This window comes from Panthera pardus, unplaced genomic scaffold (genome assembly GCF_024362965.1).
Source record: "Panthera pardus isolate Hobbes unplaced genomic scaffold, ASM2436296v1 HiC_scaffold_13, whole genome shotgun sequence".
Lineage (NCBI taxonomy): Eukaryota > Metazoa > Chordata > Mammalia > Carnivora > Felidae > Panthera > Panthera pardus.
This window is the reverse complement of record NW_026526688.1, coordinates 17,594,601-17,620,673: the sequence shown is the minus strand read 5'-3', so window position 1 is coordinate 17,620,673 and position 26,073 is coordinate 17,594,601. Positions and strand designations below refer to the sequence as shown.

The following is a 26,073-nucleotide window of genomic DNA, read 5'->3' as shown; positions in this document are numbered from 1 at the left end:
TATCTTTTGGAGAAAGTGATACAGCCTGAAAAAACACCTGTTGGAGAAGGTTTGAGAACTTGCCTGCTAACTTAAATTTTAAAACCTTTCCTGACATAGTTATTAAAGGGAAGATGATAATATTATAGCCAATAACTAGTTATTTCCTCTTTTCTAATTTTCTTAACATATTTAGAAATACAAAACTCTCTTATAATCTTGAAAGGGATAACAGGCTTTGTTTCTAGCTTTTTATTTTACTTATTTTTATTTAGTTAACACACAGTACAATCTTGGTTTCAGGAGTAGAATTTAATGATTCATCACTTACAACAACTGGTGCTCATCACAACAAGTGCCCTCCTTTTAAATGTTTGTTTTTTTTTAATTTATTTTTGAGAGAGAGAGCGTGAGCGAGGGAGGGGTAGAGAGAGAGGGGGACAGAGGAATGAAGCGGGTCTTGAGCTGACAGCAGCGAGCCCGATGTGGGGCTCAAACTCGTGAACCATGTGATCATGACCGGAGCCAAGGATGGACATTCAACTGACTGAGTGACCCAGGCGCCCCAACAAGTGCCCTCCTTAATACTCATCACCCGTCTAGCCCATCCCCCACCCACCTCCATCAACCCTCAGTTTGTTCTCTATCATTAAGATTCTCTTGTGGTTTGTTTCTTCTCTTTTTCCCCCTCCTTCCCACATGTTGATCTGTTTTGTTTCTTAAATTCCACTTAGGAGTGAAATCATACAGTATGTCTTTCTCTCATTGACTTATTTCGCTTAGCATAATACTCTCTACTTCCATGTCACCGCAAATGGCAAGATTTCATTCTTTTTGATGGCTGAGTAATAGTCCATTGTGTGTGTGTGTGTGTGTGTGTGTGTGTGTGTGTGTGTGTGTGTGCAGGTATTAAATTCTTTACCACGTAAGTTTTTTAAAAGCTTGTTTACAAAACAGGTTAGAGATAGAGATAGAGGGAGGTTACACGTATATAAAGTTGTCTCATATTTAATACTTTATATATGAAACATTCCTTATCTGTGGAAAGTTAGTTCTTTATAGACTCAATCATTTTTGGTAGTACGTTCCCTCTGAAGAACGTGGGCTGTGGAACCAGATAACCTGGAGTAAAATCCTGGCCCTGCCATCCAATGGGTGTGACCTTGGGAAATTTATTTGTTTAATTTCCTCACTTATTAATTCAGGACAGTACTAATGCTGTAAGGATTACAGGATTGCTAAACTTAAAGTTCATTGTGCTTTAAATGTAACATCCTGGGAAACACAATAAATTCTTTGTTATTTAGTACTTGGGTAGAATTAAGACAGGTGAATGTATTTTTATTTCTAAGGCAGAGTACAATACTTAACACTACTTTAGGTACTTAAGTTCTTTTTTGTTTCTTAAAATATTTTATTTTTATGTAATCTCTACACCCAACGTGGGGCTTGAACTCACAACCCTGAGATCATGAGTCACATGATCTACTGACTGAGCCAGCCAGGTGCCCCTAAGTATTTAAATTCTAAGAACATAAAAAAGAGAGTCACATTTTGAATTTCTAAAATGAACTTTATGAGAATCTTAATTTATACTTTTGTAGTACTAGCTTTTATTTCATTTTTCCTCCCATTTTAGCATATAAATAGGATGATACTATGATTGTTCCTGTTTAAATAATGACAGTAATTCTTGTTTGGAATTTAGCAATTTAGAGCTCTTGTCTAATTAGAAATATTACTAAGTGCCATTGATTTGCTTTTATAAGCTGAGATTTCACAGAATTCTTCAAGATAAAGAAAGTAAAGACTACGATCTCAGAGTGAACCTGAGCTTTTTTTTGATTGCCGGTTAAGGTGGTTAAAATATGTTTTTAAAGTTGTTTGTGTTTAAAGTTTTATTCTTGATTTTGTAATGTAAATAATGGTGTAGACATCAGTAATTTGGTTAAGTTTTTAATTCCAGTTAACATACAGTGTTATGTTAACTTCAGGTGTACAATATAGTGTATTTAACACTTCCATACATGACCCAGGACTCCACACGACAAGTGAACTACCTAATCCCCATCACCTATTTAACCAATCCCCCAACCCCCTCTCCCTCTGGTAACCATCAGCTTGTTCTCTGTAATTAAGAGTCTGTTTCTCAGTTTACCTCTCTCTCTCATATTTTTTCTCTTTGCTCATTTGTTTTGTGTCTTAAATTCCACACATGTGAAATCATACGGTATTTGTCTTTCTCTGCCTGACTTTATTTCATTTACCATTATACCTTCTAGCCCCTTCCATGTTGCAAATGGCAAGATTTCATTACTTTTTTTCATGGCTAATATTCCATTATCTATATATCTATATCTATATATCTATATCTATATCTATATATATATAGATATATACACACACATATACATATATATATCTATACATACATATATATGTATATACACATATACATATATATGTATGTATATATATACATACCACTTCTTTATCCATTTATCAGCTGATGGGCACTTGCACTATTTCCAGACTTCGGTTATTGTAAATAATGTTGCTATTAACATAGGGGTGCATGCATCCCTTTGAATCAGTGTTTTTGTATTTGGGGGGTAAATATCCAGTGGTGCAATTGTTATATTTTTAACTTTTTAAGGAATCTCCACACTGTTTTGCACAGTGGCCGCACCAGTTTGCAGTCCCACCAAGAGTGCACGTGTTCCTTTTTCTCCACATCCTCAGTGACACCTGTCGTTTCTTGGTTGTTGATCTTAGCCCTTCTGACAGGGACGAGGTGGTGGCTCGTTGTACTTTTGATTTCCATTTCCCCGATGGTAAGATATGATGGGCATCTGTTCATGTTGGCCATCTGAGAGGTCTTCTTTGGAGAAACGTCTGTTCATGCCTTCTGCTCATCTTTCAATTGGATTATTAGTCTTTGGGTGTTGAGTTCTTTATATATTTTGGATATTAACCCTTTATCAGATATGTCGTTTGCCAAGTATCTTCTCCCATTCTGTAGGTTGCCTTTTAATTTTGTTGATGGTTTCCTTTGCTGTGCAAAGCTTTTTATTTTGATGGAGTTCCAATAGTTCATTTTTGCTTCTACGTCCCCTGCCTCAGAAGACACGACTAGAAAAATGTTATTATGGCTGATGTCAAAGAGGTTATTGCCTGTGTTCTAGGATTTTTATGGTTTCAAGTCTCACATTTAGGGCTTTAATCCATTTTGAATTTATTTTTGTGTATAATAAAGTGGTCCAGTTTCGTTCATTTGCTTGTTGCTGTCCAGTTTTCCCAACGCTATTTGTTGGAGAATGTCCTTCTCCCATTGGATATTCTTTCCTGGTTTATTGAAAGTTAATCAACCGTATAATTGTGGATTAATTTCTGGGCTTTCTATACTGTTCTAGTGATCAACGTGTCTATTTTTGTGCCAGCACCCTCAAGTTTTTATTACTCCAGCTTTATAATATAACCTATAATCTAGAAATTTGATGCGTCTAGCTTTTTCTTTTTCAAGATTGCTTTGGCTATTCAGGGTCTTTTGCGGCTCTATACAAATTTTAGGCTTCTTTGTTCCAGCTATGTGAAAAATGCTGCTAGTGTTTTGATAGGGATTGCGTTAAATGTGCAGATTGCTTTGGATAGTATAGACATTTTAACAGTATTCGTTCTTCCCATCTGTGAGCATGGAATGTCTACCTATTTCTCTCTGTTATCTTCAGTCTTTTTGATCAGTGTTTTAGAGTTTTCAGAGTACAGGTCTTCCGCAACTTTGGTTAGATGTATTCCCCAGGTATCATTGTTTTGGGTGAAATTGTACATGGAATTGTTTTCTTAATTTCTCTTTCTGCTGCTTCATTCTGAGTGTACAGAAATGCAACCAGTTTCCATACAGTGCTTTTGTATCTAGCAGTTTTTTATTGCAGTCTTTAGGTTTTCTATACAGAGCGTCATGTCATTTGGAAATAGGGAAAGTTGTACCTCCTTCTTAACAGTTTTGATTCCTTTCATTTATTTGTGTTGTCTGATTGCTGTGGCTAAGACATCTAATACTATGCTGAATAAAAGTGGTGAGAGTACATAGCCCTGTCTTGTTCCTGACCATAGAGGAAAAGCTCTCAGTTTTTCCCCATTCGGAATGAGTTAGTTGTGGGTTTTTCATAGCCGGACTTTAATTATCTTGAGGTATGTTCCCTCTAAACCTATTTTGTTGAGTTTGTTTTTTTTTTTTAATCATGAATCGATGTTTTACTTTGTCAAATGCTTTTTTTTTCTACATCGATTGAAAGGCTCATGTGGTTTTTACCCTTTCTCCTATTGATGTGATGTGTCTTGTTTGATTTGCAAATGTTGAACCACACTTCCAGCCCTAAAGTAAATTGCACTTGATCATGGTGAATGATTTTTTAAATGTATTTTGGATTTGGTTTGCTAGTATTTTACTGAGAATTTTTGAATCAATGTTCACCATAGATATTGGCCTGTAATTCTCTTTTTTATTGGTGTCTTCATCTGGTTTTGGTTCAAGGTAATGCCGGCCTCATAGAATGAATTTGTAAGTTTTCCTTCTTTTCTATTTTTTGAAGTAGTTTAAAAAAATCGGTACGAATTCCTCTTTAAATGTTTGGTGGAATTCACCTGTGAAGTCATCTGCTCCTGGACTTTTGTTTGTTGGGAGTTTTTTGATTACTGACTCAATTTCTTCACTGGTTATCAGTCTTTTCAAATTTTCTATTTCCTCCTGTTTCAGTTTTGTGAGTTTTTACATTCCTAGGAATTTGTTCATTTCTTGCGTGTTGTCCAATTTGTTCGGATACAGTTTTTCGTAATGTTCTCTTATGATTTTATTTCTGTGGTGTTATTTCCCTTTTCTCACATGTGATTTTATTTATTTGAGTATTTGAGTACTTTCTCTTTTTTTTTTTTTTCTTGATAAGTCTGGCTAGAGGTTTGTGAATTTTACTGATTTTTTTCAAAGAACCACCTTTTGGTTTCATTGACTTTTTTTTTTTTTTTTTTTTAGTTTCTATATCATTGATTTCTGCTCTAACCTTTATTATTTCCTTCTGTCTGCTGCTTTTAGGTTTTGCTCATTTGTAACTCCTTTTTTCTAGCTCCTTTAGGCTTAAGGTCAGGTTGTGTATTTGAGATTTTTCTTGGCTACTTGTGGTGAGTTTGTATTGCTATAAACTTAGAACCACCTCTGTTCTATCCCAGAGGTTTTGGACTGTTGTGTTTTTATTTTCATTTGTTTTTATGTACTTCATTATTTGGCTTTGATTTCCCGGTTGACCCACTCATTGTTTAGTAGCGTGTTATTTAACCTCCACGTATTTGTGGTCCACTCAGACTGTTTTCTTACAGGTAACTATTAGTTTCATCGCTTTGTGGTCAGAGGAGAGGCATCGTAGGACTTTGATCTTCTCGAATTTGGTGAGGCTGGTTTTGTGCCCTAACATGTGATCCATTCTGGAGAATGCTCTATGTGCACATGTGCGCTTGGAATGTGTATTCTGCGGTTGTAGGATGGAATATTCTGAAATTATCTGTTAAATCCAGCTGTTCCAGAGTGTCATTCAAACCCATTGTCTCCTTGTTGATGCTCCGTGGACATACTCTGTCCATGGATGTAAGTGGGGCGTTAAAGTCCCTGACTATTATTGTGTTACTATCGATTAGTTCCTGTACGTTTGCCATCAACTGTTTTATGTATGCAGGCGCTTCTATGTTGGGTGTATAAATATTTACAATTGTGGGGCGCTTGGGGGGCTCAGTCAGTCAAGCATGTGGCTCTTGAGTTTCGTTCACATTATGATTTCACAGGTTTGTGAGACTGTGCCCCACGCTGGGCTCTGTGCCTACAGTGCAGAGCCCGCTTGGGATCCTCTCTCTTCCTCTTTCTATGCCCCTCCCCCACTTATGCTCTCTCTCAAAAATAAACATTAAAAAATAAATATTTACAATTCTTTTATATTCTTGTTGAAGATATGTTATATTATATTAATTATATTATATCATATCATATCATATCATATTATATTATATTATATTATATTATAGTGTTCTTATTTTCTATTACAGTCTTTGTTTTAAAGCCAATTTTGTCTAATGTACGTATTGCTACTCCGGCTTTCTTTCGATCTCCATTTGTGTGATAGATATTTCTCCATCCCCTCACTTTCAATCTCAGGAGACTTTAGGTCTAAAATGATTCTTTTATTTTAAAAAAAAAAATTTTTTTTTTAATGTTTATTATTTTTGAGACAGAGAGAGACAGAGCATGAACGGGAGAGGGGCAGAGAGAGAGGGAGACACAGAATCGGAAGCGGGCTCCGGGCTCTGAGCCGTCAGCCCAGAGCCTGATGCGGGGCTCGAACTCACGGACCGCGAGATCGTGACCCGAGCCGAAGTCGGATGCTCAACCGACTGAGCCACCCAGGCGCCCCTAAAATGATTCTTTTATAGGAAGCACATAAATATTGGTTTTTTTTTTATCCATTGTCACTCTGTCTTTTGATGGGAGTGGTTAGTCCATTTAAATCCAACGTAATTATTGATAGACATGTATTTATTGCCATTTTATTACTTGTTTTTAGTTGTTTCTGAAGATTTTCTCTGATCCTTTCCTGTATTTCTTTCATGTTTTGTGGATTTTGTTTAGTTATATATTTGGATTCCTTTCTCTTTATTCTTTGCATATTTATTAGTGGATTTTAATATATGGCTACCATTAAGTTTGTATACAACCTCTTTTGCATATAACAGTCTATATTAAGCCAATGGTCATTTAAGTTTGAACCTTTTATTTTCTCCTTTCCTCCCCACATTTTAGGTACATGTTATTGTTGGTGCCTTGACTGATTTTTTACATAAATATTCATTTTTACTGCTTTTATGTTTCCTACCTTTATATTGTCACATTGGGTCTCTCCGTTCCATTCAAAAAGTCCTCTTTACTGTTTCCTGCAGGGCTAGTTTAGTGGTCATGAACTCCTTTAGTCTTTGCCTGGGAAACTCTTTATCTCTCCTTCTATTCTAAACTATAGCCTTCCTGAGTAGAGTATTCTTGGCTGCAGATTTTTCCCATTCAGCATTTTGCATGTATCACGGTACTCCCTTCAGACTTGCTAAGTTTCTGTTGAAAAATCTCCAGCTAGCCTTACGGGTTTTCCCTTTTTAGTTAAGGGCTTCCTTTGTCTTTCTGCTTTTAAAACTTATTATCATTCTATTTTGTAAATTTAATTATAATATGCCTTGGTGCCTGCTTCTGTTGATTTTGATGGGAGTTCTCTGTGCCTGCTGAATCTGGATGTCTCCAGATTAGGGAAGTTTCCTTCCCCGGATTAGGGAAGTTTACAGGTACTGTTTCTTCAAATAACTTCTCTGCCTTATCTTTCTCTCTCTCTTCTTCTGGGACTCCTAAAACATGAATGTTATTATGTTTCATGGAGTCACTGAGTTTTCCAAGTCTGTACTTAGTTTGTGTAATTCTTTTTCTCTCTTCCATTTAGCTTGATTACTTTCCATTACTGTGTCTTCTAGGTCATTAACTTGTTTTTCTGCTTCTTCCATCCTGCTATTCATTCCATCAGGCATGTTTCTCATTGCATTTATTAAGTCCTTTATCCCTGCTATGATATTCCTTATCTCTGTGTTAAGGGTCTCACTCACGTCTTCCCCTCTTTTCTCAAGTCCTCCCCCATACATGCTCTTTCTCTCACAAAAATAAATAAATAGAAAGAAAACCAAAGGTGGAGGCATCACAATCCTAGACTTTAGCCTGTACTACAAAGCTATAATCATCAAGACAGTATGGTATTGGCACAAAAACAGACACATAGACCAATGGAATAGGATAGAGACTCCAGAATCAGACCCACAAATGTTTGACCAACTAATCTTTGACAGAGCAGGAAAGAGTATCCAATGGAAAAAAGATAGTTCTTTAGCAAATGGTGCTGGGAGAACCGGACAGCAACATGCAGAAGAATGAAACTGGACCGCTTTTTTACACCACACACAAAAATAAATTGAAAATGGATGAGACCTAAATGTGAGACAGGAAATCATCAACACCCTAGAGGAGAAAACAGGCAACAACCTCTTTGACCTCAGATGCAGCAACTTCTTACTCAACATGTCTCCAAAGGCAAGGAAAAAAAGAAAAAGAGAACTATTGGGACTTCATCAAGCTAGAAAGCTTCTGCACAGCAAAGGAAACACTCAACAAAACTAAAAGACAATTGACGGAATGGGGGAAGATATTTACAAATGACATACCAGATAAAGGGTTAGCATCTAAAATCTATTAAGAACTTACCAAACTCAACACCTGAAAAACAAATGATCCAGTGAAGAAATGGGCAGAAGACATGAACAGACATTTTTCTAAAGAAGACATCCAGATGGCTAACAGACACATGAAAAGATGCTCAACATCACTCATTGTCAGGGGAATACAAATCAAAACCACAATGAGATACCACCTCACACCTGTCAGAATGGCTAAAATTAAAAATTCAGGAAACAGATGTTGGCAAGGATGTGGAGAAAGGGAAATCCTCTTGCACTGTTGGTGGGAATGAAAACTGATGCAGCCACTCTGGAAACCAGGGTGGAGTTTCCTCAAAAAATTAAAAATAGAATTCCCCTACGACCCAGCAATAACACTACTAGGAATTTATCCAAAGGATACAAGAGTGCTGATTCATAGGGACACATGTATCCCTGTTTACAGCAGGGCTATCAACAATAGCCAAATCATGGAAAGAGCCCAGATGTCTATCAACAGATGAATGGGTAAAGAAGTGGTTATATATTTATATATATATATATATATATATATATATATATATATATATATATATATATAATATTTAATATATTATATATATATTATATATATGTGTATATATATGTGTAATATATATAATATATATATACATACACACACAATGGAGTACTTCTCATCAATGAAAAAGGATGAAATCTTGCCATTTGCAACAACGTGGATGGAACTGGAGGGTATTATGCCAAGTGCACTAAGTCAGTCAGAGAAAGACAGATATCATATGTTTTCACTCATATGTGGAATTGAGAAACTTAACACAAGTCCATGGGGGAAAGGAAGGGGAAAAAATAGTTACTAACAGGGAAACGAACCATAAGAGACTCTTACATACAGAGAACAAACTGAGGGTTGATGGAGGAGAGAGGGGTAAATGGGTGATGGGCATGGAGGAGGGCACTTGTTGGGATGAGCACTGGGTGTTGTACGTAAGTGACCAGTCATGGGAATCTACTCCCAAAGCCAAGAGCACACTGTATACACTGTATGTTAGCTAACTTGACAATATTATATTAAAAAAATATTCACAATTGTTCTTTTTATTGAAGATTATGTTATAATTATATAGTGTTCTTTTTCTCTTCTTACAGTCTTTGTTTTAAAACCTATTTTGTCTAATGTAAGTAGTGCTCCTCCGGTAAATATCCTTATGATCAGTGCTTTAAATTCTCTATCAGGCATCTTCCTTATATTTGTTTCACTTAGATCTCAGGTTGTACCCTTGTCCTGTTCATTCATTTGGGATAAACTTCTCTGTTTCCTCCTTTTGTCTGCCTCTCCGTGCCTATTTCTCTGTTAAAAAAAAAAAAGGCAGCTGTGTCTTCTCTTTCAAAAGTAGTGACTTTAGGGGCGCCTGGGTGGCTCAGTCGGTTAAGCATCCGACTTCGGCTCAGGTCACGATCTCACGGTCCGTGAGTTCGAGCCCCGCGTCGGGCTCTGGGCTGACTGCTCAGAGCCTGGAGCCTGTTTCGGATTCTGTGTCTCCCTCTCTCTCTGACCCTCCCCCATTCATGCTCTGTCTCTCTCTGTCTCAAAAATAAATAAACGTTAAAAAAAAAATTAAAAAAAAAAAAAAAAGTAGTGACTTTATGAAGAAGAGGTCCTCGAGTGCCCTGCAGTGCAGCGTCCCCTGTTCACCAGAACCTGGCACTTCAGGAGAGTGTCCCGTGTGTGTTGCTTATGCCCTGCTGCTGTGTCTGAGTCACTTTTCCTTTCCGTTCGGTCGTCCGCACGGACTCTTTGCCAGTTGTTGGTTTTGTCTGCTTTGTGTGGTATTAGCGGGACCCAGGCAGGCCAGCTCTGAGGGTGCCTGTCTGCAGGGACCTTGAGAACGGGGCACTGGTGGTAGCAAAATTCACGTTGGGCCACTCGTCCTAGGCCAGATCTTCTGCAGCGCTGTGGTGGCTGGGGGCTGTTTGTCGAGCACACGGCTGGGCCCGGGGCAGGGAGACAGCTGTGCCCCCAGCGTCTGGGCAGGGGTGCCGCCAGGCACGCAGCAGTGGCCGGGTGGGGCACGGGCACGGCTTTCGCCAAATTTGCCCTGAGGCCTGTGCTGAGGTACACACGTGTGTGCAACCCTGCCCCCTGCAGGTGGCCCCATGTTTATGCCGGGAAGCGGCATAAACACACTCCCAAACCATGACCAACAGACCTGTCTCCTCTTTGCCTCCCAGCCTCGCGTAAACGGCTGTGCGTATGTTGCCTCTCCACACAGGCTGTGTCTCTTTAAGGGCAGCCACTTGGCCATCCCTGGTGCCTGGGTGGCCCAGTGCTGAGTCAGCTGACTCTTAAAGCTCCAGGCTCCAAGTCCCGCTGGTTTTACAAACTCAAGTCAGCCTGCCCTTTGGCTCTTATAGTCAAACCGTATGGGGATTAGTTTTCCCCGTGTGAGCTCCCGGGTCGAGGGCCCGTTTCTCTGCCCTCTCCATGCAGGTGGCTCCCTCCCTCCCGCAGCCAGCCCCTCTCCACCTTTCTGCCCTTCCCAACCTTTCGGATGCAGCTTCCTCTCTATATGTAGTTGCGGAGTCTGCCCTTCCAGTCTTCAGGTCGCTCTCCAGGTCACGAACTTGGATGCGGATGATGTCTAGCTGTCAACGTGGGACAGGGTGAGCTCAGGGCCCTTCTACTCCGCCATCTTCCCAGGCTCCCCGCTGACATCGGTAGTTTGTGTTTAGCTTATACATGAAAGGCCGAATCAATGGGACTGTAGTGTGGATATTTACATATTACAAACATCTCCCCAAACCACCCTTCTGGGAAAAGAGTAATGAGATCTAGAAAATGAGGAGAGTTCTTGGCAGGATTTCACACTTTTAAAAATTGAAAACTGTACTACAGCTTGAGGGTTATGTCGCTTTATGATATGCGGAAGTTTTCTTAGTCTCTTTTACTACATATATTACTGTATGGTAACAGAACAGCCAAGACACTCTCCATCGATCAACTCAAGTTTCCAGTGTTAAAGAGTCACCACCAAGGTAAGGAGTAGGGCCGGGAACACAGTGAGATGCAGACAGAGCGTCAAGAGCCAGGGAGGCAAGTGGGGTCAAGGAAGCAAGACAGCGAAAATCTAAGGTGTGATCAGGTATCACATGCATAGTATGTTACACTCTTCGCACAGGGTTGTATATGGACGGTTTGCGTGGACAGAGTATTAGATGTCAGGACCATAAGGAGGAGGAGGGCTGACTGAAGGCTCATTAAGAATGCCCCTGATGCGCCTGGGTGGCTCAGTCGGTTAAGCGGCCGACTTCAGCTTAGGTCGTGATCTCGCGGTCAGTGAGTTCGAGCCCCGCGTCGGGCTCTGTGCTGACAGCTCAGAGCCTGGAGCCTGTTTCAGATTCTTTGTCTCCCTCTCTCTGACCCTCCCCCGTTCATGCTCTGTCTCTCCCTGTCTCAAAAATAAATAAAACGTTAAAAAAATTAAAAAAAAAAAAAAAAAAAAAAGAATGCCCCTGATGACTGGAGAGAAGTTTCAGCAACGCGGTGTGGGTAGAAGCCAGATGTTACAGGAAGGTGAGTTGAAAGCAGGTGGGAAGACAAGAGAGGGGATACCTTTGAGGGGAGAGGAAAGGGCTGGTAGCCAGAAGGATAAAAGGAGGCTTATGTGTCCAGGAAGAGCCCTGCAAGACGGCAGGGATTGGGAGAGGAGTCCTTGCCGGGAGAGAGGCCACCTCAGCCAGGGCTTTCTGACCGGGGAGGAACTTTCTGTGAAGCACAACACGTGGTTTTCATCACGGTGGAAGAGAAGGAATAAATATCCAAAGCCAAATGTGCTCTATGCGCTCTCTCAACTCCTCACTGTGGTCATTGTTACCCTGATTTATTACATATTAGGAGCCCGAGGCTCCGGGAAGCTGTGACTTACCCGAGGGTGGTTAGCAGGTGTCATAGCCAGGATCTGAATGCTGATGTTTTTGTTTCTAAACTTACGGTCCACACTGCCTCCAATAATCTGAAAAGAGAAGTTTCTCAAATATAGTCCTTTGAAATCTAAGAATGTAAGGCACTGCCTGTGAGCTTTGATATGCAAAATAGATAGCTTCTTCTTTTAAGCCAGACTTCTTAGATGTGAGTCTATGGGATTTGCTGCGTAAAACAAATGAAAAATGTTTTCAAGAGTAGCCAAAGTATATTTTTTCGCTCTTTAAACTGGTCTTTATCTCTTTGATGTTAGGCACAATTCAGGCACAGCCAGGGTTTTATATTTTTAATTATGAACAATAACTCAGGGGGTCTCTAATCTTGCTTTCCAAGTCCAACTCCAGGCTAATACTGGCCTGTTGAGAAAACCAACATCTTGGCAAATAAGAGCCAAAAAAAAAAAAAAAAAAAAAAAAGAACTAATTTCTACCTTTGCATGAGTGAGGTTTGTTCACCCAGAAAACTGTTCCCGATCATGTGCTACGTGCCAGGCACCGTGCATTCACAGTCCTGGACCTCAAGAGGTCTTTAGAGGGAGACAGACTTCTATGCACATGAGTGGGGTCATGTGGGGTTTGATGTTGGAAACGTGTACACATAACAAGGATGAAAGGATTGAAAAGCAGTACCAGGGCACTTGGGTGGCTCAGTCCGTTAAGCATCTGACTCTTGATTTCAGCTCAGGTCATGATCTCATGGTTAGTGAACTGGAGCCCTACGTCGGGCTCCGTGCTGATGGTGTGGAGCCTGCTTGGGATTCTCTGTCTCTCCCTCTTTCTCCACCTCTTCCCCGCTCAGGAGGACGCATGTTCTCTCTCTGTCTCTCAAAATAAATAAACTTAAAAAAAATAAGCAATACCAAAAAGCATTTAAACTCTGGACCCTCTACCCAATATGGCTGGTTGGTTTGTTTCTGTAAGATAGCATAGTAAGTAGTTTTTCTTTTTTTTTTTTATCTTAGAAGCGGGTGACTTGTGTAGAAAACTACCTAACTGCATCACAGAGCTGAACGTCTATCTCAGGTTGCCTAGAAACAGAACCTGAGAGGGAGCTGGCATGTTCGCTGCTCCTGCTTTGTTGAGGGAGTGCTCTTGGGAGAGACCTGTGGTGGGTGAAGGACTCTGACTAGGGCAGGGAGAGGCAGGCAAGGAAAGGATCTCAGGTCAAATGGAGACTTGGCCTGATCTGAGAAGCTGAGGCCTCCGGATGTAAATCCAACCACAGAGTTGTAGCCATTGAAGGTGAAGGGGCTGGCCTTTTGTACTCCATTGTCAATTGGTCATCCATTGTCTACTCAACTGAGGGCAATTCTCTGGAGAAGGGTGTAGCTGCAACTAAATGGAAGCACCCAAACTTCATCAAAATTCCAGGGATAAGGGCACCTACCAGCCTGGCAGAGGGACTTGAAAAAGGGACTTGAAAGAGATATCGGCAACATCTACTCCAAGGCCTGTGACATAGAGAAGAGGTAACAAACAACCCAGAGACCAGCCTGCCATAGTAATGGGCTCCCCCCGCCAGCATTTTGAAGAGGGTCCACATAAGCAAAAGAATTCTCCGCAGGTTACATCATTGCACAGATTTAATTGTTACCAAATTAGGAACAAGATAGCTAGAGTAGAAACATGTTGATGAAGACAAACTCAAGGCCCAAACTTTATACAGTGTTAGGGAGAGAGATTTCTTGCCTGTCAGGTGACTCCAACTTTCCTTCTCAAAGTTTCCCACATTGGCATTTCTGCCTCAATTGGGATGCTTGGTTTTCCTGTGGCTTTAATCACAGGGTGTGGCAAAACCAAGGCACTGCAGGGGAGCTCCTGCATTGCAGACACACACACATCACTGCTCCTACTGTGTGGTAACAACCCAGTTTTCCCTTGAAAATCAGGATTATTCACCCCCTTCAGGACGGTCTATTGATTCCCTGGGAGGAGGAGCCCAAAGCAGCCAGGTGGCAGTCTCAACGTCCAGTTTGGGGAAACCAATGTTATGTCTCTTGGTGGAGCATTCTTCTCTTGGGAGCTAAGACTTGAGAACAGAACCTATAGTTGTGAGGGCAGGAAGCAAATATTTTGCTAGGGTATCACTAGGATAATTATGTGAAGAAAAAGGACCATTTCCACCCTTGATTTTCTGATCCATGAATCCAGTCACTGATTTAGAACACACACTACACCCTGGGGGACACCCTAGGCTCATCCAGCTGGGGCTGGAACTAAACCTTCACAAGGCATTCTACTGCCATGCCTTGCTTCATTTGCTGTAAATTGAGTTCCTCCATCAGAAGCAGTGTTTTTACCAAAAACAAAGACAAAGGTATCTTGTAAGTCTATGAATGTCAGCTTGGTGGAAGAATTAAGGGTACGAAAGGCAAATCCAGATCCAGAATATGCTTCTATTCCACTGTGAACAAAGTACTTCCCCTTTGATGATGGCAGTGGTCCAATGTAATCAATCTACAGCTATTGTCTGGCTGATATTCTTGGGGAATGGTGCCATATCAGTGTTGGTCTCTGCCGTTTACAGGTTGCTGACACACCAGGTCAGCAGTGGCTATAACCAGGTCATTTTAATGAGGAGTACTCTATGTTGGTGGGCCCATTAATAACTTCTGTTTCCGGTGCATAACTTTGTGAGCCTAGTGGTCAGGGACAGTGGTGGCTGAACGAAGATCAACGTACACAGGCTGTGTCATTAAGATCCTCTTCTAGACAAAAGAAAGCCAGAATAGCCATACTTATATCAGACAATCTAGACTTTAAAATAAAGACTGTAATAAGAGATGAAGAAGGGCATTGTAACATAACTAAGGGGTCTATCCACCCATAAGACCTAACAATTGTAAACATTTATGCGCCAAATGTGAAAGCAAATATATAAATCAATTAATTACAAACAAAAAGAAACTCATTGATAATAATACCATAACAGTAGGAGACTTCAACACCCCACTTACAGCAATAGACAGATCATCTAAACAGAAAATCAACAAGGAAACAACGGCTTTGAATGACACACTGGACCAGTTGGACTTAACAGATACATTCAGAACATTTCATCCTAAAGCAGCAAAACATACATTCTTCTCCAGTGCACATGGAACGTTGTCCAGATTAGATCACATACTCGGACACAAATCAGCTGTCATCAAGTACAAAAAGATAGAGATCATACCGTGCATATTTTCAGACCATAATGTTATGACACTCAAAATTAACCACAAGAAAAAATTTGGAAAGATAACAAATAGTTGGAGACTAAAGAACATCCTACTAAAGAATGAATGGGCTAACCAAGAAGTTAAAGAGGAAATTAAAAAGTACATGGAAGCCAACGAAAATGATAACACCATAGCCCAAAACCTTTGGGATGCAGCAAAAGCAGTCATAAGAGCGAAGTATGTAGCAATCCAGGCCTACCTAAAGAAGGAAGAAAGGTCTCAGATACACAACCTGACCTTACACCTTAAAGAACTGGAAAAAGAAGAGCAAATAAAACCCAAAACCAGCTGAAGTCAGGAAATAATAGAGATTAGAGCAGAAATCAATGCTATTGAAACCAAAAAAAAAAAAAAAAAAAAAAAAAAAATCACCCAAAAAACAGATCAATGAAACCAGGAGCTGGTTCTTTGAAAGAATTAACAATTGATAAACCACTAGCCAGTATGATCAAAAAGAAAAAGGAGAGGACCCGAATAAATAAAAATCAAGAATGAAAGAGGAGAGATCACAACCACAACAGCAGAAATACAAACAATAATAAGAGAATATTATGAGAAATTATACGCTACTAAAATGGGCAATCTGGAAGAAATGGACAAATTCATAGAAACATATAAACTACCAAAACTGAAACAGGAAGAAATAGAAAATTTGAACAGACCCATAACTAGTAAAGAAATGGAATTAGTAATCAAAAATCTGCCAAAAAACGAGTCTAGGGCCAGATGGCTTTCCAGGAGAATTCTAGCAAACATTTAAGGAAGAGTTAACACCTATTCTCTTGAAGTTGTTCCAAAAAATAGAAACAGAAGGAAAACTTCCAAACTCTTTCTATGAAGCCAACATTACCTTGATTCCAAAACAAGATGAAGACCCCACTAAAAAGGAGAACTATAGACCAATTTTCCTGATGAATATGGATGCAAAAATCCTCAACAAAATATTAGACAACTGGATCCAACAATACATTAAAAAATTATTCAAAAATTATCCCACAAGCAAGTGGGATTTATACCTGGATGCAGAGCTGGTTCAGAATCCACAAAACAATCGATGTGATTCATCACATCAATAAAAGAAAGGACAAGAACCACATGATCCTCTCAACAGATGCACAGAAAGCATTTGACAAAATATAGCATCCCTTCTTGATAAAAACCCTCAAGAAAGAAGGGATAGAAGGATCATACCTCAAGATCATAAAAGCCATATATCAAAGACCCACTGCTAATATCATCCTCAATGGAGAAAAACTGAGAGCTTTCCGCCTAAGGTCAGGAAGAAGATAGGGATGTCCACTCTCGCCACTGTTATTCAACATAGTATTGGAAGTCTTGGCCTCTGCAATCAGACAACACAAAGAAATAAAAGGCACCCAAATTACTCTTCACAGATGACATGATCTCTATATGGGCAACCTAGAAGATTTCACCAAAAAAACTGCCAGAACTGATCCATGAATTCAGCAAAGTTGCAGGATACAAAATCAATACACAGAAATCAGTTGCATTCCTATATGCCAATAATGAAGCAACAAAAAGTGAAATCAAGGCATTGATCCCATTTTCAATTGCACCAAAAACCATAAAATACCTAGGAATAAATCTAACCAAAGAGGTGAAAAATCTAAAATTGAAAACTATAGAAATCTTATGAAAGAAATTGAAGAAGACACAAAAAAATGGAAAAATATTCTCTGCTCCTGGATAGGAAGAACAAGTCTTGTTACAATGTCAATACTACCCAAAGCAGTCTACATATTCAATGCAATACCTATCAAAATAACACCAGCATTCTTCCAGAGCTAGAACAAACAATCCTAAAATTTGTATGGAACCAGAAAAGACTGCTAATAGCCAAAGCAATCTTGATAAAGAAAACCAAAGCTGGAGTCATCACAATTCCAGACTTCAAACTGTATTACAAAGCTGTAATCATCAAGACAGTATGGTACTGGCACAAAAACAGACACTCAGGTCAATGGAACAGAATAGAGAACCCAGAAATGGACCCACAAACGTATGGCCAACTAATCTTTGACAAAGCAGGAAAGAATATTCAATGGAATAAACACAGTCTCTTCAGCAAGTGGTGCTGGGAAAATTGGACAGCGACATGCAGAAGAATGAACCTGGACCACTTTCTTACACCATACACAAAAATAAACTCAAAATGGATGCAAGATCTAAATGTAAGACAGGAAGCCATCAAAATCCTAGAGGAAAAAACAGGCAAAAACCTCTTTGACCTTGGCCACAGCAACTTCTTACTCAACATGTCTCCAGAGGCAAGGGAAACAAAAGCAAAAATGAACTACTGGGACCTCATCAAAATAAAAAGCTTCTACACAGGGAAGGAAACAATCAGCAAAACTAAAAGGCAACCGACAGAATGGGAGAAGATATTTGCAAATGACATATTAGATAAAGGGTTAGTATCCCAAATCTATAGAGAATTTATCAATCTCAATACCCAAAAAACAAATAATCCAGGGAAGAAATGGGCAAAAGTCATGAATAGACACTTCTCCAAAGAAGACATCTGCATGGCCAACCAAGCCATGAAAAAATGCTCCACATCACTCATCATCAGGGAAATACAAATTAAAGCCACAATGAGATACCACCTCATACCTGTCAGAACGGCCAACATTAACAACTCAGGCAGCCACAGATGTTGGCAAGGATGCAGAGAAAGAGGATCTCTTTTGCACTGCTGGTGGGAATGCAAGCTGGTGCAGCCATTCCGGAAAACAGTATGGAGGTTCCTCAAAACATTAAAAGTAGATTCACCCTATGACCCAGCAACTGCACTAGTAGGTATTCATCCAAGGGATACAGGTGTGCTGTTTTGAAGGGGCACATGCACCCCAATGTTTATAGCAGCCCTATCGACAACAGCCAAAGTATGGAAAGAGCCCAAATGTTCATCGACGAATGAATGGATAAAGAAGGTGTGGAATATGTATACAATGGAGTATTACTCAGCAATGAAAAAGAATGAAATCTTGCCATTTGCAACTACATGGATGGAACTAGAGGGTATTATGCTAAGTGAAATTAGTAAGTGAGAGAAAGACAAATATCTTATGACTTCACTCATTTGAGGACTTGAAGAGACAAAACAGATGAACATAAGGGAAGGGAAAGAAAAATAATATAAAAACAGGGAAGGGGACAAAACATGAGAGACTCTTAAATACGGAGAACAAAGAGAGGGTTCCTGGAGGGATTGTGGGAGGCGGGATGGGCTTGGGTAAGGGGCATTAAGGAATCTACTCCTGAAATCATTGTTGCACTATATGCTAACTAACTTGGATGTAAATTTAAAAAATAAATTAAAAAAAAAAAAAGATCCTCTTCTGGCTAAAAACAAAAGAAAAACCCCCCAAAACAAACAAAAAAAACAAACAAAATACCCCAGATCCTCTTCTGCTGAGATTGCTTTCTGGTGAGTTTTGTATGGGACACACGTGTCTTCATACTCATTGCCCATTCTGAGAGGCCTGTGTTCCTACTCTTTCTCCGGCTTCCTGTGTTACCAGTTTTCTAAACCTGTTCCTTCCAGTCCTTGACCATCTCGCTATACCATTAGCCACTGTCTATGAATCAGGGTAAGTGTGTGCCTGGGGCCATCTCTGTTTCCAGGCAAAATCAACAAGCAGTTTGAAGTTCTGTTCAAAGTTCTATTCACTGGGTATAGTTGGCCTGTAGTGCTGCAACATCCAATTTGGGACAGGACTAGCATGTCACGAGAAACCATCAGTAAAGCATGCCAGGAGTTTTTTCGTTCCTTATTAACTGACCACAGGGGACTCCTCATGAGGCCATAGGTGGAGGCTGTGAAAAGGGGGGCAATGTGGTAGGAATGTGGGCCACAGGCATCTGTGACACTTGCTCATGAAATTTCCTTGTGCCCTCAATACATGCTTGGGCCAGATTTTGTCTACACCACTTCTGTTCTATACGGTGCATGCCAACTTGATTGATTTTAGTGGGTCAGACAATACGAAGTCCATAAGAGATTTTTCAGATCACACGGTCACTTGGTCATCTGTGGTCAAGTTTTCAGACTCTGCTAATGCTGAGGAGCAAGCCAATGACTGTTTCTCTAAAGGGGAATTCTAGTCTGCAAAGGAAGGCATAGATTTGTCACAAAATGTTGAGTCTATGGTTATAAGTCACTCCTGTAGGCCTGGTAAGGGAGCCTTACATCTCCAGATCTACAACAAACAATTCAAACACCAGTGGATCATATGAGTCCAACGGTAGAATAGCTTTCAGAGACTTTTCTTATTCTCGGCTCTACTCGAAACTGCCTGCTTTTTGGGTTACTCAGTAAACGGATTGGTGTAGCGTGTCAAAATTAGGGGTGTGTGTGTGTGTGTGTGTGTGTGTGTGTGTGTGTATTTAGTGGTAGGAGGGTGATGCACCAACTTGTTCTTCACCTTGGAAGATGAATACAGGTGATAATTTAAATAACTCTTTTGCCACTGCATGCCATGAACTACCAGGGTCCTCCTTGCTCCCGGAAATAAGGTTTTTAATGCCTTTAAATCTAATGCCATTAGAGAATTAGATCCAGGCCGCTAAGAACCAACACAGAGAAACCCTCCTTAAAGTTTCTCGGTCTACTTCTAGTACCAAATTAAAAAAATTTTTTTTTCAACGTTTTTTTATTTATTTTTGGGACAGAGAGAGACAGAGCATGAACGGGGGAGGGGCAGAGAGAGAGAGGGAGACACAGAATCGGAAACAGGCTCCAGGCTCCGAGCCATCAGCCCAGAGCCTGACGCGGGGCTCGAACTCACGGACCGCGAGATCCTGACCTGGCTGAAGTCGGACGCTTAACCGACTGCGCCACCCAGGCGCCCCTAGTACCAAATTTTGTATCAGTCAGGGTTCAATCAATCTGAGAAACAAAATGAGTAGAGCAATTATGGGAGCTGATTAAACAATTCAGTTGAAGGTGTTGCTTCTGTGTCTGATGCCGGGGCCTTGTATTAGCCAGGGTTCGTCAGAGAAACGGAGCCAACAGAATATATATATATTCTAGTAGTATGTTCAATGTATTCTATTCAGAGAATAATATGTTCTCTAAATAGCAGTAGGCCATAGGATATATACAATAAATAACAGAATATTCTATTAGTATGTTAGTATATATTCTATTTAGAATAGTATATTCTATTAGTTTATTAATAGATCTATTTTATTAATATGTTATATACCCTACAACATTATATTGGCTTACTGTATTTATTATCAAGAACTGGCTTTCTTGACTGTGGAGGCTGAGAAGTCCCTCAGTCTACCATCTATAAGCTGGAGACCCAGGAGAGCTGGTGTAGTTCTGGTCTGAATCCCAAGACCCGAGAGCACCTGTACTGTCATCCCATTCTACAGACTGAGAAGACTGATGTTCCAGCCTAAGGAGGCAGGCAGAGAGACTGAGTTTCCCTTTCCTTCAACTTTTCTGTGTTAGGCCCTTACTAGATTGGCTGACACCTGAGGACCTCTGCTCTACCAGGTCTGTTCATTCAAATGCTAATTTCCTCTGGAACCAACCTTCCAGACACACCCACAAGTGATGTTTAACCAGCTCCCTGAGCATCCTCTGACCCTGGTCGTGCTGACACATCAAATTAGCCTTCAGGAGCCTAGAGTCTATAGATAAGGCACCTGAGAAGAAAAGATGAATGTCAAGAGGGAAAGAAAGGGCAAATGAGATCATTGGAGGAAGGGCTGGAACCCAGGAGGACGGACTGAACTCTTGTCAGTCTCCCTTCCTCCAAGCCAGGCTGGAGCTCCGAGAAGGAGCAGGAGACGCTGTGGGCCCCCTGCATCAGCAGCCCTCACTGCAGGCCGGGGACAGGAGTGAGAGGGCCAGAGACCCCACAGTGCCTGGGGCCGTACGCCCGCCTGGAAGCACACAGAGGACTCGACTGCTGCTTCGCTTCCACCTTTTACCCCTCATGCAATGGTCTCTGCCGGGAACAGAAAACCCTGAAGCTCTGCATGCAAATGCCCTTTCAGCTTAGTCCATATAAGATACACCCACTCTGCATTTTGTGTCAAGACACAACTCTGCGCCAGGCCCTGTCGTAGGGGGAGAAAGATGTGTAAGGTGGGCGCCGCCCTCATGGACTTAACAGCTTGAGCTGTGGGAAGATGGTAAGAAGAAGAGAAGTACTTATAAATAGAAAGGCGATGACCCCTTGCTCTGGCCATTCCCAGAGGGAAGTCCCCGGACTCGTGCTGAAGGAGGCGGTTCAGACAAGGCAACTCTTCAGCTGTCTGCTATCTGATCTTATTCACATCCGTGCCACATTTCACTTACAATTTAAGGTTTTATTCACCAGAATGATTGTTTGCTCAGCACTTTATAGTTTGCCTGTGTCTTTAATCATCGTGAGGCTGTTTGCGGTATCTTCTTGTTACCGGTACAGAGACCCGTAACTGCCTTCCCCTCATTCTGGTTCTAAGATGCTTTTTTAGAATTATGCCTAAAGAGGCTCTAAGCCAGGGCCTGCCTGGCCAGAGGGCCCATTACCCAACCCTCACCTACTTCTAGCCACAGGAACTCTCTTAGGGAAATGCACCGAGCGACATTAACAAATCAACAGCGCCGTGGCAATCTTGCATTCATGGTAGGACTTCTTCCGATTGAATTCCCCGTTTCTCAGCTTTCCTCACCTCTAAAAAGTAGCAATTATCCTGCATGATCACTAGTGTTCCTCCCCATCTTAACATCCCCTGAGTCTACAGTTCCTCTGGGGCAAGGGCTGGACGTAAATCCAACCGAAGAGGAATTGCTAGCCGTTCACAGGACTTACTTGAAATTTCATAACGCGTTGTTGTGCTGGTTGTACAGAGGGTTGGGTGTCTGCAAAAATGGAGAGATGGCGGTCTATCTGGACACACACAGGGCTGAGATGAAATAGGTGATCTTATAATGTGGATGATCATGATTAAGTTAATTACTCTTACCTTATCATTCTTCTCCCCAACACACACACCCTCTACGCACACATTGCAGATGTGATAAAGCTTCCAGCTGAGACACTATTAGCCACATCTACAAAGAGCCTATGGCTTAATTGTTTTTTTCTCCCAACTCTGGTAAAATGGGATTAGTTCAAAGAAAACTAAACAAATGATTTAATTAATGTAACGACTTAAAAAAAGAAGCCTAATTGCTGCGAACTACATGGGGCAGAGGATGAATGCTATGAAACAAACCTGTGACACGGTTGATGATCTCAGTTTTAGGCTCTTGAAAAATAAATCTATTTATGGCCATTTGTCATCATGACGTTTTAGGTAAAAATGTACTGCTTCGATGACAAGTTGTAGCTGAATTTCACATATGGTACATATTTTTAAAGTATTACCCACTTTGAGTTAAAAATTCATTAAAACATGCCCACGTTGGAATTTACATATTTCACTGGCGATTGGAATTGTTCTCTGGGGAGACATAAATTTGTTTTGATTGCTTTAATTTGGCCTCGTATAGCCAGCTTTTGAAGAAGTTGTATTTACAACAATTTATCTGAAATTCCTACTTAAATGGCAAATCCATGAGTTGTGTTTTTTTTTTTTTTTTTTTTTTTTTTTTTAGCCACAACTGTTTTACTTCACTTCTTTGCAATTTTTGGAGGACTGTGAAATAAAATTAACCAGACAGGAACTTCCCCTACAAAGGTGATTTTATTTCAGGTATTGGGAGATGACAATTTAATATCTGCCATCAAGCATTTGAACAAGAAGTCCCAAGTGGGTACTATTCTAGATGCATTTACGAGGTGGACACACTTTTAGGGTACTACAGTCTGGAAATAAAGCAAAGTGAAGTGCACAAATATAATAAAATGCAAAACATAAGGTCACTCTGCCTGGAATGTTCCTCCCTGCTTCTCTCATGCTCACTGCATTCCTTTTCTGTACGTATTGTACTCTTTCTATCTTATTTTTCTAAGCTTAAGGATTATAGGATCACTGTCTGTACATTTCTGTTTCTGCACCACCTATTAAATGCATTCGGTAAGGTATTATTGAATGAAATTTATCATAAGTTAATCCAAATTAAATGTGGCATAAAAATGTGATTTAGACGCCTTCAAGAGAGGAAGGTTTTCCCCGTAGTTGGGCAAATAAGTAAAGGCTTTGGGCATTTCTATCGAAAATGGGTTTGGAAAAATGGGTACCATTTTAAAAATGAGAGAGAGGAGCCATTCAAGGCAGAAAGAGGAGTAAGAAACAAAGACAAAATGAGCCACCAAAGTAAAGAACATCCTTGCAGAGTATCTTCTAAAATTTGACTAGAGTTCCTTGTTTTTAGACTTTAAAATGTGTTGTGTTATGAACATAGAAAATATTTAGGGTTTAATTTTTAGACCTTAAGTTCTTTATGAAATCTACAAGTATTTCTACCTTTTCCTTTGGATTGAGGTGAGTGTTGTAGAATGCCAACATTTGTGGAGCGCTTATCACGTGACAAATTCTGCTTGGTACTTGACATAGACTGTCTCAATTCGCGCTCATCATCCCCTTATGAAGAAGGTACTATCATTATCCCCATCTTAGAGAAGAGGAAGTCGACATCTGGTGAGATGATGATACTTGCCTCAGGGAGACAGCTAGCAAGGGGTGAAGTCAATATTCTAACCCAGACAGTTGACGAAAGAACCCTTTTCCTCTTAACTGTTACACTATGGCCAAGGATTTATTGCTCCCCAAGAACAGGAGTCAGAGGCAGCCTTTGAGGGTGGCTGGAGAGTTAGAGGGACAGAAAGCTCAGAACTTAGAGAAGTCACACGTCACTTGGGAAAATGTGGGACATGAGGTTTCTCAGGTCATGTAGACTATTCCAGAACAAAATATGTAACACGAGTATACTGAACTCGAGTTTTTTGTTTTCTTTTGTTTTGTTTTTAATTACAAGAGAAACCAAATGGTTTGAAGAACATCAGTTTCTGACATGGAATATGCCTCGTTTTAGGGACGTGGGAATTTGTGAACAGCAGAACTGATTTGACCAGGGCAATGGTGGGCTTACTTCCGGGTGAAGATGGCCTCCGTTTCATTTATCATGCAGCAGCAGCCGTGATGCCCGGTTAGCTGAGTTGTAAGAAGAGCTCTTTGAGCACAAAGAACTGTGAAAGAAAACCCCTGCAATCCGCACAAGATCGGTAACAACCTGTATTTTCTAAACCTTTCTCTTTTAGGAAATCTATTCGTGGTGAGCCTGGCAGTTGCAGACCTGGTGGTAGCCGTGTATCCATACCCCTTGGTGCTGATATCTATATTTAACAACGGGTGGAATCTGGGCCATCTGCACTGCCAAATTAGCGGGTTCCTGATGGGCTTGAGTGTCATTGGCTCAATATTCAATATCACTGGAATTGCCATCAACCGCTATTGCTACATCTGCCACAGCCTCAAGTACGACAAGCTGTACAGTAACAGGAATTCCCTCTGCTGCGTGTTCCTGATATGGATGCTGACCCTCGTGGCGATCGTGCCCAACTTGCGTACCGGCACCCTGCAGTACGACCCGAGGATCTACTCCTGCACGTTTACGCAGTCTGTCAGCTCAGCATACACAATCGCGGTAGTGGTCTTTCATTTCCTCGTTCCTATGACCATAGTCATCTTCTGCTACCTGAGAATATGGATCCTGGTTCTTCGGGTCAGGCGGAGGGTGAAACCTGACAGTAAACCCAAGATGAAACCACAGGACTTCAGGAACTTTGTCACCATGTTTGTGGTTTTTGTACTTTTTGCCATTTGCTGGGCTCCTCTCAACTTAATTGGTCTTGCCGTGGCTTCCGACCCCGCCGGCATGGTACCCAGGATCCCAGAGTGGCTATTTGTGGCAAGTTACTATATGGCATATTTCAACAGCTGCCTCAATGCAATTATTTATGGGCTCCTGAACCAAAATTTCAGAAAGGAATACAGAAGAATTATAGTCTCACTGTGTACAGCCAGAATGTTCTCTGCGTGTCGTTCTAATGACACAGATAGGGTTAAATGCAAACCCTCTCCGTTAGTGACCAACAAGAACCTAGTAAAAGTGGAGTCTGTTTAAAACACAAGGCATTGCTGACAAGGTATACACACTTCTCAAGGTCTTACTCATTTTCGTGGTTGCCTCCCTCTTGACAGATGCCTAGAAGCACAGGGTAGTCGAGAAAACTTGCACTCTTAGGAGGTTGTCTCTAGTTTATGAGCTCTGTGGGTTCAGCCTTTTGAATCAGTCTCTAATTCTGCTTATGAAGAGAAATACAGAACGTAAGAGTTATATGTTAATCGGAGAATATGGTTCAGGGACAGAGGCGTGGGCGGGCAATGATTTTAAATAAAAATGCTAAATGTATTCACGTGGAGAAACAGTGTGCAAACTTTTATTGCAAATGGGTGTCATAAAGGATTTGCTTTTTTCCTCCACTTTTTGAAGCTTTCTTAGAGGAAAACAAATGATGTGTCGTAGTCATAAACAAGCAAATGGAACAACAAGAGAGAAGTGGGATGATTGATTCATTACACAGCGAAAGGCTGAAAATAAATCAGAGAATGACAACACATCAGC

General features: G+C 40.7%; 1 protein-coding gene across 1 annotated transcript in view; it reads left to right on the top strand.

Moving 5' to 3' along the window:
• The window catches only part of MTNR1A (melatonin receptor 1A), a 40,000-nt gene extending 14,176 nt beyond the window's left edge, over positions 1-25,824 (top strand). Inside the window, exon 2 of the mRNA XM_019422177.2 lies at positions 24,707-25,824. Within this exon, the coding sequence (XP_019277722.2) occupies positions 24,707-25,572 (866 nt within the window). The 3' untranslated portion in view covers positions 25,573-25,824. The remainder of the gene's footprint in view (positions 1-24,706) is intronic.
• The last annotated feature ends 249 nt before the right edge of the window (positions 25,825-26,073 follow it).